Source organism: Paroedura picta, chromosome 4 (assembly GCF_049243985.1).
Source record: "Paroedura picta isolate Pp20150507F chromosome 4, Ppicta_v3.0, whole genome shotgun sequence".
NCBI lineage: Eukaryota > Metazoa > Chordata > Lepidosauria > Squamata > Gekkonidae > Paroedura > Paroedura picta.
In genome coordinates, this window is record NC_135372.1 from 12,080,231 (window position 1) to 12,093,599 (window position 13,369).

Consider the following 13,369-nt stretch of genomic DNA (forward strand, 5'->3'; position numbering starts at 1 on the left):
AACCAGCTGGGTGACCTTGGGCTTGCCACGGCACTGATAGAGCTGTTCTGACCGAGCAGTGATATCAGAGCTCTCTCAGCCCCACCCACTCCACAGGGTGTCTGCTGTGAGGAGAGGAAAGGGAAGGTGACTGTAAGCCACTTTGAGACTCTTTCGGGTAGAGAAAAGTGGCATATAAGAACCAACCCTTCTTCAGTAATACCAGGGCTCTCTCAGCCTCACCCGCAGCACAGGGTGTCTGTTGTGGGGAGAGGAATGGGAAGGCGACTGTAAGCCGCTTTGAGCCTCCTTCGGGTAGGGAAAAGCGGCATATAAGAACCAACTCTTCTTCTTCTTCCCTTGAGGAAAAGCCAGAGGCAAAGTGCGTGTGTTTGGTGGGGAGGTCACAGGTCTCCGGTTGCCAGTCCCTGGTTTGTTATAAAACTGGCAATCCTCAAAAGTGGCAAAATGAGCATGCTGGTTTTTATTCTGCACATTCCTCCAGTATCTGGAAGGCTCTCCCAAGCACTGGAGGGAGGGGCCAGTAAGAGCTCATCATCCCCCATGGGATCAGGCCAGACGTCCTTCAGCTTTGGCGGGGGAAGCGGGAGTGAGATGTGCTGCAGAAGGATCAGACTCTGCATGCAGGTATCCGCATTATTCTTCCAGAAATAATATATATATATTTTTTTTTAATTGTAAAAGTGCTATTTTAGTTCAGGAAAAGAAAACCTGGACCAGACAAGGACTGAAATTTTATACAAACCATTCACAATCAAATTTGTTGGGGATAGCCTAGCGCAGGGGTAGTCAAGCTGTGGCCCTCCAGATGTCCATGGACCACAATTCCCAGAAGCCCCCTGCCAGCGAATGCTGGCAGGGGCTTCTGGGAATTGTAGTCCATGGACATCTGGAGGGCCGCAGTTTGACTACCCCTGGCCTAGCGGCTTAACGTGATGTCGGAGATCTTGCCACATCACAGGGATGACACGGAATGTTCACAAACGACCTGTCTTTTTTGGTGACAGTGCTCATGTGCACTAAACCTCTGCCTCAGAGACCTCACAGTTGTTTTAGTGAGACTAAAATGAAGGAGGGAAGAGGGATGCTGTAAGCCACTTTTGGTTGCCTTTTATGGGGAAAGTGGGATATAAATATCTTAGTTACTTAAGAAGGTCCTGGGAATTAGAAGCCAGTTTAGTGTTGTTAGTGTTAGAGTATAAGGATTGAGGAGACCTGAATTCAAGTCTCCGGCTCAGCCATTATGTTGACTGGATACTTAAGGCTCGTTGCACATTCTTAGTCTCACCACATTTCATTGGGATGCAAGTATTTGAGGGGCAAGGCAGAATATGCAGCCAGAAGATTCAAGTTTAAAGGCGCTTTTGCTGACAGAGAGCTCACTTTGCAGCAGTGATACAGAACAGACCTGATAACCGTGTAGAAAAGGTTGGTTTTATTACAAATAATAATATCTGCATAGCAAAACCATCATATCTCCATAGTACTGATCTGACTTTGGAAGCATACATTTCCTTTCCCCAAAATGATCACGCACAAGCAGTCAATGCAGGTTGTCACCATAGTCCCTCTTGTCTGAGAAACAAACCAAAAGCACAGTCAGCTCCTCACGCCATCCTGTCCCTGGGAAACCAGCACCCTCCACCATCCCCCATGCTGGTCTCTCCTGCTATCTAGCAACCACAGAAAGAGCCCCATTAAAGCCAGAGATGTCACCATCCTTGGCCTCTGCAGCTAGCAACAGGGATCTCCTCCATGCATGCATCTAAGCCTTTTACAAAAGCCACCCGTTTTTAAAACCCAGGAATTAGTTTTGCATTGTGTGCTTCTCTTCGCTTGTGCTTCTATTTCATTTGGCTAGACCAAGTAATTTTTTAAGAGCATTTCTAGCCCACAAACTCTTACTTTCCATCAGTAATTACTTTCCCCAAAGGCTGCTGTGATCTGTGTTTTGGGGACAGCTCAATCCAAAGTCTCTTTGGGAATTTCAGCTTCCTGCAGTCCAGGAATGACTGTTAATCCCATGTAAATCTGTAGCATAGACACACTGAGAGACAATGGCTCCTATCTCTGGACTTGGGAGAGGGCGTGTCTCATTCGGCATCCTAAGTAGGCCTGGTCCTTGGCCATCTTTTCCCCATGCAAAATATTGGAGGGGAAACCGGCTCAGGTTTTGGTCTCAGGGGTGTCTTCCGGAATGGACTCTGGAGCAACTAAACTGATGGTAGCTTCATATTTGAAGTATATTCAACGACCTAAGAGGAATGGGAAGGCAACTGTAAGCTGCTTTGAGCCTCCTTCGGGTAGGGAAAAGTGGCATATAAGAACCAACTCTTCTTCTTCTTCTTCTAAGAGAGGACCCACATAAGACCATTGTCCAGCCTAAAATGAAACCATGACACCACTGCAGAGGAGTATACTTTCCAAATTGGAGAGTTTCTCTTCCACCGGCATTTTGCAGGGAAGTGCCTCCGCTGGGACAGCTGTGCCTTTCCTTGCAAGTCCCGCTCGGGCCAGTGGCCTCACAGGGAGAACAGTGCAACAATGGAACCACACAGTGCTAGCTGCCACGCTGTTGCCACAGTCGCCGAGACACGTAGCTGGTAATGAACAGCCCCACGAGAGATCCTGCAGCCCCGATGGTGATCACCGTGCTGGCACTGAACGCAGCTGGACAGAGAAATGAAAAGAAGATGCAATATGAGCCCCTGGGAGCATCAAGTCCACCATTCCCACCCTTTGCATGAGCGTGGCATGAAAGAGGGTCAATCTTGGCAGGGAGGTGGATTGGCATCCACTTTGAAACAGGTGAGGAGTAGAAATACCACAAATGACAAACTAAGGATGTGGGGGTGCACCAGGATGTGGGGATACAGGCAGCCGCACAGCTTCCAGTGGGAGCAGCCAGCTTGGTGACTGGGTTAAGAGTGACAGCCTGTAATCTGGAGGACTGGGTTTGATTCCCTGCTCCTCCTCATGCAGCCAGCTGGGTGACCTTGGGCTAGTCACAGCCCTGATAATGCTGTTCTGACCGAACAGTAACATCAGGGCTCTCTCAGCCCCACTGACCTCATGGGGGACCAAAGGAAGGCAATTGTAAGCTGCTTTCAGACTCCTTTGGACAGTGAAAAGTGGGGTATGAAATCCAACTCTTCTTCAAAGGATTCTGCCATGACCTTCTTCACATCAATCGGATAGAGAAGTGGTCCCCAACCTTTTTATCACCAGGGACCGGTCATCCCTTGACAATTTTACTGAGGCCCGGGGGGGGGTCGTCTTTTGCTGAGGGACGTCGCTGAGGGACCCCTGACTTCCCGCCGCTCACTGGGGGGCCACAGCAGCTGTGCAGTGCCACACCGAGGGGGAGCCCCAGCTATGGTGGCCACCGGAGAGCACCAAAGGTGAGCTAGTGGCAGAGTGGCAGGGCAGCCCCCGAGGCCGCAGCTGGGGAGGAGGACAAGGGGGAGCCGCGGCCCGGTACCAACTGATCTACGAACCGGTACCGGTCCCCGGACTGGGGGCTGGGGACCACTGGGATAGAGGGAAGAACTGCGAACTAGGGTATCAAGCTGACTGAGATGCTGGAGAACATACACCATGGTCTATGTAGTTTGGCGTAGTAGTTTCATACGCCTCTTTTTATTACCCAAAGGAGTCTCAAAGTGGCTTCCGCTTCCCCTGTGAGGGAGGTGGGGCCGAGAAGGCTCTGAGAACCATGACTAACCCAAGATCACCCAGCTGGCTACTTGTGGACGAGAGGGGAAATCAAATCCATCCCTGGCCCACCCCCCATCCCCATGCCTTCGTCCCTCACCCCACCTCGGGAGAAGCAACTGCAGCAGTTCTGCTCAGAAATTTGCCATTGTGTGAGGATGTGTATATGTGTGTGTGTGTGTGTGCGTGTGCGTGTGTGAGGGAATTACTCACCATGGTGCTCCACCTCGAGACGGACGCTGGCCACCTTCGGCTGGCTGGTCATTGCAAGGCATCGGTAGACCCCTTGGTACTCTGCACTGACCCTGTCGACTGCAAGGGTGGACTGGCCCTCAGCCCTCTCCTGGTGGTACCGGGACTGAGCCATGGGAGTTTCCACCCACCGGACTTGGATGTCTTTGGAACACCCTGGTGCGTGGCAAGTGATGCGAAGCGGTCTCCCCACGGTCCCTTGAGGAGGCACAGGGGTGATCACAGGCCTGCAGAGAGCCACCCCTGTGGCAGCCGTACTATTGGTGGGAAGGCTGCTGGAGGGAGAGGTGTGCTTGGGGGCCAGTGTCCAGTCTGTTGGGGAGAGGGCTTTGGAAGGGACCCCCGGCTTAGCGGAGGTCTCAGGAACGGGTCTCCCAGTCCCCGCAGAGTCCATTCCACCCGCAGGCTCCGGAGAGACTGCCGGGGCTTCCCCCAGGGGGATCTGTGCTGGAGAAGGTGCTCCACTGGAAGGAGATCTGCCCAGGGCGGGGCTTGTCCAAAAGGCCAGATCAGGGGCAGCTGTGATGGCACCAAGAAGTGTCCGAACGGTGGGATGCTCAGTGGATCGGAGGGGTGGGAGGCGTCCAGGGAGCGTTGCAAGAGAAGAAGTCCCCTCGGTGGCACCCACTGGCCTCTCTGGAGTCGCCCCGAAAGCCGTCACGGTCGCTGGCTGGGAAGAGGCCTTGCCTGTCATGGAGGCCATAGGCTGGGTCTCTGCAAAGCAAACAGTTGACTCCCTTAAATATTTCACTTTCAGATCTTTGGCCTACGCTGGGAGGCTGGTTTGGGTCCGGCTACGGTTAACGAGGACTGCCAGCCGCCCAGCAGGAGATGGAGATCACCCTGGGGTTACAACAGGGAGAAAATTACTGCTTTGGGGAGCTCAAGGCTCAAGGGCATTCTACCTCGCTGCATTCTACCTTTTCCAGCCCCTCCCCTGGTTCCCCCCCCCCTCGAGCTCCAGGCACAACCCAGAGCTGGCAGTCCCAACTGAACGGGAAGGCGCTGCAGATGGGCGGCCACCTTGGGCTGAGGCAGCAGAACATGGTCCGAGTCTCCTTCTGGGCAGAGGCTTGCTGGGTCAAAGTGGGCCAGCCCCATCCTGGCAGCCTAATCTACCCCTGCAGGGCTGTTGTGTGCTTTGGGTTTTCATTGAACATGCCACCCTGCAACACAGGACTACTTTTAGAGGACAGTGCTGGAGCTTCCCACTTGCCAAATTCTAGGGACAGAGGAAATTTACAGTGCAATGCTGTGCTGAGTCTGCACCAGTCTTTGAAATCAGCGATCGATGGGAGTAACTCTGCACAAGTTCACATGGTCCATCTTTGCCACCTCTCCACCAGCCCTGCCTTGCCTGAGATAAAAGCCAAAAGCTAACTTGGCTCAGAAAAGGCCGGAGGGCACAGGTGCTGGTCAACGGCTAGAGACTGGCCCTTGGAGCTGTCCGGGTGGGAAGCCGTCTGCATTGAATCATAAGGTAAAGGTAAAGGTATCCCCTGTGCAAGCATCAGGTCATGTCTGACCCTTGGGGTGACGCCCTCCAGCGTTTTCATGGCAGACTCAATACGGGGTGGTTTGCCAGTGCCTTCCCCAGTCATTACCCTTTACCCCCCCAGCAGGAAGCTGGGTACTCATTTTACCGACCTCGGAAGGATGGAAGGCTGAGTCAACCTTGAGTTGGCTGCTGGGATTGAACTCCCAGCCTCATGGGCACAGCTTTCAGACTGCATGTCTGCTGCCTTACCACTCTGCGCCACAAGAGGCTCTTGCGTTGAATCATATTGTGTCCCTAAATAAGGAATCAAGAGCAGAGTAGAAAATATTACTCTTTCAAGGTGAGTAAAACTGAAGTCCAGTAGCACTGCGAAGGCCAGTAAAATTTGCCAGGGCATATGCTTTTGGCAGTCAAAGCTCACTTCATTAGATATCTGACTTTGACTCACAAAAATTTATGCACTAGGAAATTGTGTTGTTGCTACCGGACACATATTTTGTTCTTGTACTACAACTTTTACAGATGAATGTGGTGGCTACCTGCCTGAAACTATTTTCAAGTTGGACTCCAATTATAACCTTGAATTGCAGCATCTCTTGGGAGTAGAGGGTTGGAATAAGAAGTCTGTGGATGATCATAGAATCATAGAGTTGGAAGGGGCCATACAGGCCATCTAGTCCAACCCCCTGCTCAACGCAGGATCAGCCCTAAGCATCCTAAATCATCCAAGAAAAGTGTGTATCCAGCCAGTGAGGGGGAGCTCACCACCTCCTTAGGCAGCCTATTCCACTGCTGAACTACTCTGAATGTGAAAAACTTTTTTCCTGATATCTAGCCTATATCGTTGTACTTGTAGTTTAAACCCATCATTCCTTTCCTCTGCAGCCAACGGGAACAGCATCCTGCCCTCCTCCAAGTGACAACCTTTCAAATACTTAAAGAGGGCTATCCTGTCCCCTCTCAACCTCCTTTTCTCCAGGCTGAACATTCCCAAGTCCCTCAACCTATCTTCATAGGGTTTGGTCCCTTGGCCCCAGATCATCTTCGTCGCTCTCCTCTGTACCCTTTCAGTTTTATCTACGTCCTTCTTGAAGTGGGGCCTCCAGAATGATGGCACCTTAGGTTTAGCAAAGTAGTTCATCAGACAGTCTGACCTTTCTGCAGCAAAATCACACACTGAGCCAAACCTCAAACATCTCTACTCCTGCCTATTTGGCCTCTCCAATCAGGCTAAGAAATGTCTTTGGTTTGAGGTGGGGCTGCTTCTCCAGAGGGCGTGGGACTTCTACTACAGGGGAGGGGCTTCTGCAGGACAAGGGCAGAGACGACGGCTCTCTCCCCACTCTTAGCCCACCTACCACCTTGCTTGGGGGCACTGGGCAAATGGGCCATTTGCTCACGGCTCTTACCTTTGGCCTGAATGGTTAATGTCCTACTTTGGTGGAACAGGTGCTGACCAATCTGCAGCTGTGCCTCACACCTATAGGTTGTCTGTTCTTCAGCCATTGGGCTCTCCAGTTTGGAACGGAATGTAAACAGGTCGGCATCCTCCATCTCTTTGTCCACGTGACGTTCCACCCTCTCATCTCCCTGGAACCAGTTCAGCGTGAAGGCCTCAGAAGGGTACACGTTTCTCACCAGACAGGAGAGATGGGCTGGCTGCCCAGTCATGAGCTCCACGGGTTGGGAGTCCAGTTGCAGGGAGTCTGGAAGAGCTGAAAGGGGGGTGGGGTGGGGGGTCAGGACAGAATCTAAGGCATGCCACACTGGGATGATTGTGAACTTTGAGGCTTGAAGCTGTAACTGCAAGGACCTTTAGAGCTACCTGGGTTGGTACTCGGTCAAATGGTACCCAGTCAAATCTCACCATTTCCTTCCAACACTAAACTGAACTGGGGTTTGCCAGTTTGGGCTCAGTGATTGGCTGACACACTGAAGCTTCTGGATTGGCCAGACCTGGGAAGAATGCTGGGAACCTGGCCTTCTGCCCAACCCAGGCCAATGGAGCTGGATTTACTTAAGAAAATATGTCGGCAGAATGCAGCCAGTGAAAATAAGAAGAGCCCTGCTAGATCAGACCTGCGAGGGTCCATCTAATCCAGCATCCCATCTCACACAGGGGCCAACCAGTTTCTCTGAATGGCCAACAACAGGGCAGAGAGGCTGTGGCCCTCCTAAGAACATCAGAAGAGCCCTGCTGGATCAGAACAGTGAAGGTCCATCTAGTCCAGTATCCTGCCTCACATAGTGGCCAACCAGTTCTTCTGGAGGGGGAACGATGGGGCAGAGATGTTGCGACCTTCCCCGATCTTGCTTCCTGGCACTAAGATTCAGAAGTGGAGTTTCTCCTCATTCACCATTCTTAGAAGTATCAATAGACTTCTCCCCCATGAATCTATCTAATCCCCCTTTCAAGCTGTTTATTCCTGAGGCCCCCCACAGCAACGAGGATGGTCTCTTGAAGGATTGGAAAGGCTTCTGCTTAGAGGAGGACAGGAAGCTGTTCCTGTTGGCAGAACTCTCAATGATGGGTTTCAGTTACAGGAGGAAAGGTACTGGCTGGATATTAGGATTATTATTATTTTTTACACTACAAGTAGTTAATCAGTGGAATGGGCTGCTTCTGGAGATGGTGGGCACCCGTCCCTGGCAGTCTTCAAGCTGCGGCTAGGCAAACCTTGTCAGGGACGCTTTGAACAGGGGGTGGGACTAGCTGGCTTGCTTGGCCCCTTCCAACTTTAGGATTCTATACTAGCCCATCTGGATTTGGGTGCACGCTTCCTGTCTTGAGTTTCTGCCTTGAGCTGCTGGGAAAGCTGCTTCTATCAGCCCTCCCTTCCTAGCCAGAGCCTGACTGGAATGAGCAAGCGTGGGCCAGTGGTGGGAAGCCTCCGCTTCCAGCCTAGCCCCCACCCATGGGGTCACCTCAGGACAAGCAGGCCTTGGACATGTTGACTAGCAACGCCACAGAGCTTTCATGCTGTAGAACCTCGCCAGCCATCCAAAGAGGGTTCTTTGGTTATGATTTAATGGGGCCTTTATTTGACCGGATATCATCTGCATATTGACCCAGGGACACACGGCCCGTTCCGTTATTGCTCCTCCCAAGCTGACTTTTGAGGAAATCTCTGCCTCAGCTCAGCTGAGCTGTTGTGATGATGCAGAACGGCCACAGATATCCTAACGGCGATAGAATTTTCACAAATGTTCTGACTGTGTGTGGGCTACATGGGAACATGTGAGCTCTGTAATGTGCATAATGTAACAGAAGATGGGGAACGTACTGCAGGGGGGCATCAAAAAAGATGCGTAGTTTGCATATTTTCCAAATAATCTCCCCTGTGTGTTGATTGGCTCATGGAAGCTTCCTGCTCTTTCGAGCACACTTCCTCCCTGCTTGCCTCCAGAACGCAAAAGGCAGAAGGAATGCGGAACAGAGCAGTCAGATAGTCAGAACTCTCTCATCCTTTCCTATACCAAGTTGTTTCTCTTCTGTATAAAAACGATTCTATTATTTGAACAGCCTGGTGCTGCCGTCCTTTGCGTGCCTAAACTCTGCCAGCAGAGTCAGCAGCTTCCCTAAGCCACCCCATGTGCGTGCACACGCATGCACACAAACATGCACATACACACACGCACGCGCGCGCGCACATGAAACCATCGACTTACAATAGACCTGTAATTGCACAGTCTTCTGGAAGACCTTTCCTTGGCATTGGCCCGTGCAGATCTTCGTGCCTTCTGCGCTCACGGCTGCCTTGCTCACAGTCAGGATGCTGGTCGTGTGGTTGGAGATGACGTCTCCCAGGTCGGTGTCCAGGCCCTCCCACTGCACTTTGCCTCCCAGGCAAGCCAAGGAACAGTGCAATTGAATGGAGCCCCCGACTTCCACCAGCGGCTCACTGGGATGAATGGTCAGGGGGGTCTTGGACCTCGGGGGACGAGCTGCTCGCGGCAGAAGGGAGAAAGACCAGTATTAGTGCTCACTGCTTCCAATTTAAGGGCTGGCTATCTTCTCTGTCTCCTCCTCCTCTGTCTTCTCCCCTGCCAGGGCTGCCTGGGTGCCTTCCCCTTGCCCATATCCTGTCCTCTGAGTGACCTGGGCTGCCCAGCTCTGCCACAGAACAGTGGCCCTCCCAGTGCAATCGAGGAAAGGGCATGCATGGGAAGGGTCCGAGCAAGCAGGGGAAGGGTGCACAGGCACGTGGGGAGGGAGGAGAGGGCAGGGGTCTGGGTGTTTGTGGGGAGAGCCGTGAACATGCTCTGCCGAGCGCCCATCAAGATCTGGATCCGGCCCCACCACACCCTGTTCGGTATCAATGTGGTAACAACACCCCTCAGGTCACAATGAAAACTAGTATCAAAACTTCTGTAAAGTGGCCAGTGTAAATGCCAAGGGGTTCATGTGAAAGGTGGGCTTGATGTTTCATCCTTGCTGATGGGTCTGGTTCATTTCCTCCTTCCCTTCTCCACAACACTTCTGTGAGGTGGGCTTGGCCAAAAGAGACCAGCTGGTTCACAAGTATCCAGGGAGCTTCCTAGCAGAGTGTGGATTTGAACTCGGCTCTTTCAGGGCCTAAGCCCTGACACCTGACTAACTAGTCCACCATATTGGCTCATGTCATGCACTCAGACTTTTGCCATGTGGCTACGGCCTTTAGAAAGGTTAATGCTGTCTCTTGCACGGCCCAGGTGGCTTGCTTGCAGCCTCCGTGCCACTTGGGGCTTAATGTCTGGCTTAATGCTCACAAAGAAGAGGGCCGTGTGTCATGTAGACACAAGCAATTATATGTACTAGAAAGCTCCTGGAAGTAGGATTAGAACAGACTTAAAAAATAAAGTAGACCCTGACTGCAGAACTACAGTCTAACACGGCATGATTTGGGAATTAACGGCTGTGCTGTATCCTAACTTGGTAGACGACAAGAAGATTACAGAAGAACTTTTGTTACAGGTTCAAAATCTGTAAACCGCTCCACGGGAGCGGTAACAATAAAACGCTAAGGGCAATGTGGGAGGAGAAAGGGGCGGGGCAAGTCCGGGATAAAAACTCGAAGGGGCCAAACTCTAAGGGGTGGGGGGAAAGGCTTCCCAGGAGGAGGCCGGGCCCTCGGGGGAGGAGGGGGTGGCGGGAGCTTCCCGCGCCCAGCTGCCTACACGCTAGCACTCCTCCCCTGCCACCCCCACTCCCAATTCGCCCCCCCTCATGACTGCCCCCCCCCCCGGGGCCTTCACACACACCCTCCTTCCCCCCCCCCGCGGTCCCATCCCATTACACCTACCTCCCTGCCTGCCTTGCCTCCTTCCTTCCTTCCTCTATTTCTCTCTCTCCTTTCTGCCTCTCTCTCCCTCTTTCTCTCCCTCTCACTTGCTCGCTTGCGGGCTTTCTGCCTTTCTTCCTGTCTCTCTTCCTTTTTTTCTTCCTTCTATCCATCCCTTCACCCACCCCTTGCCCCCCTTTCTCCCTCCCATTCCTCCTTCCCTTTTCTTCCTTCCTTTCCTACGTTCTTCCTCCCAAATCCCCAGCGCCCGCTGTATTTCTTCTACAGTGGACTTAATTTCTAGTAAATCAATAAAGCCGGTAGTTCTGACTTTATCATTATCATTATTTAGATTTATAGCCCGCCACTCCCCTAAGGCTCGTGGCGGGTAGCAGCATAAAACTTCTCTCAGCATAAAATTTCTCTCATTCCTGCTCACTCTGTGCTTTTAGCAGCCGTGCAACAGTCAGAAATTCCACGGACAGAGCAGTTTCCCAGATTTTCAAAGGCAAGGAATGGAGGCAACACCTCCACCTGTGGAAATTCTGCCTGCACGGCCAGTAGAACATAAGCCACTGAGTCCCGTATCCTGCATCCAGTGTTGAACAGCCCTCCTGCACATGGTCTTCCCTGCCTCGGAGCGTGGAGATTCTGCGTGGCTGGCCCGGCTAGAAAGCACCGGTTAGAACTTCCTCTACTTCTGAAGTGGAGCTGAGGGGGGGGGGGGGTGACCAAGGCCGTAGCTTGTGGCAGTGAGTCCCCCACACTCAAGGGCCTCTCAGGTCACCCTCCTCTGCTATTAGCCGACATCCCAAGTGCTTTGAAAGGCACGAGAGACCTAGAGGAAAACCCTCAGCTGTTCACCTCCGCAGCGGGCTGATTTTTCAAGGGATGGGCCGTGCAACTCACCGCAGCTATTCCAGACCACGCTGAGCAGGAGAGCAGGCAGCAGGACTCCCATTTCTTTCCCTCTTGGATGGATCTGCCCTCGCGGGGAGCTGAAGCAAGGCTTAATAGCTTTGACTTGGGTCGCTTCCTTCCTTCAGAGCCAGGATGCCAAGAGAGGCTCAACCGGTGGCAATTCTCTTCCTGGCCCATAATCATGGATGGCGAACCTCTTAAATACAAACCGGGAGTCCCCACCCACACCGCTGGCTAACAAACGAAAAATGCCCTCCCCCTTCTGTAGCCCCCCACGATGCACAAATTCGGGACAAAAGGGGGGGGAATAGAAAGAGCACTTAACTCTTGAATGACCTGACCAGAGTCCCAAAGGACAAAGGGCAGTATTTTTAGATGGGATCTATAGGCTTCCATTTTCATAATGGAGTAATCATTTCTCATGTTTTCAGCTCTCCTTTCCTCCAAGGAGCTCAGCACAGCCTCCCTGTTTCTCCTGTTCCCGTTTTGTCCTCACAACAGCCCTGCCAAGGAGAGCTGGGCTGAAAGAACACCCAGGAGGATGCACTTTGCTGTGGTCTTTAAACATGCTCTGCAAAAGTTCCTTCAGGAATCCATTTCCAAAGGGGGCACCAGGAGAAATGATTTCTTGCTTACCAAATTAATCCCCCCCCAAACCTCTTTCCAAGCAGCTGCTTTGGGGACAGGGAATTCTTCCATCTCTCTGTGGCCAAAACATTCAGGCCCTCCCGATGAGTATAGGCAGGCACCACCATCTGTTCCCGGGAGTCTGCTTGTGGTCTCTCTCCAAGAGTCCCTGCTCCAGGCTCCCGTCTTCCTGGCCAAGAAGCTCACCCTGCACAGCAATTCACTCTGAGGGTGTGCAAGGCCCCTTCTAGCCTACCAGTGTGGTTTTACCAGTGGCCCAGCTCATGTCCAGGGGCGGGCCCTTTCCTGTTTCTGTCTGCTGCACTGGAGACCTCTCTCCGTCTGCCCAAAGACAACTGGCAGCAGAATCCTTCCCTCCAGCACTGTCGGAGAATCCTATAGGTAAAGATGCTGATTGAAATCCCCAGAGGGCTCTCAAGGGCTTGAATGATCCCCCCCCCATGCCCACTGTCCACTTTGCCTGCTTCAAATGTCCCCTTTCCCCACCCTTATGATGCCCTTGAAACTAGATAGGGCAGAATCTTATCACAAGGGGGTTGGTCTCAGCTAGACGAACCCCCCCCCCACCCTTTGTTTTTCCCCTTTTGACTCTGCTGAAAGGGACTTGGCATAGTGTTGCCAACCTAAAGGTGGGGGCTGGAGATCCAGAACTGATCTCCAGATGACATAAAATTTAAAACATTCCCCACCCCCACTCATCCTGGAGAAAAAGGCTGTTCAGGAAGGTGGGCTGCCTAACAGGGGTAGTCAAACTGCAGCCTTCCAGATGTCCATGGACTACAATTCCCAGGAGCCCCTTCCAGCGAATGCATTCGCTGGCAGGGGCTCCTGGGAATTGTAGTCCATGGACATCTGGAGGGCCGCAGTTTGACTACTCCTGGTTACCCTACCAAGGACCCTCCCTAAATCCCAGCTGCCTTTCACATGTGCCGACAGAAGCAAGAAACAACTTAGGATGCCTAAGGGAAAAAAGTTAGAGTCCAGGGAACAAAGTTTGACCCAACAAAGTTAATTCTGAGTGTCAGCTTTAATGCAAGTTTATTCCCAGGATTAGGCTTTGTTGGTCTTCAGTGGT

At 52.3% G+C, this 13,369-nt stretch overlaps 1 protein-coding gene across 1 annotated transcript; it reads right to left on the reverse strand.

Moving 5' to 3' along the window:
• Positions 1 to 1,420: 1,420 nt before the first annotated feature.
• On the reverse strand, positions 1,421 to 12,721 carry MADCAM1 (mucosal vascular addressin cell adhesion molecule 1). The gene is made up of 5 exons (XM_077331941.1): positions 11,635 to 12,721; positions 9,134 to 9,409; positions 6,874 to 7,179; positions 3,928 to 4,680; positions 1,421 to 2,670 (listed from the first exon to the last, which is right to left on the reverse strand). Exons 1-5 carry the CDS (start codon positions 11,684 to 11,686, stop codon positions 2,561 to 2,563), a joined length of 1,497 nt encoding a protein of 498 aa, XP_077188056.1. The 5' UTR covers positions 11,687 to 12,721; the 3' UTR covers positions 1,421 to 2,560.
• Positions 12,722 to 13,369: the final 648 nt, after the last annotated feature.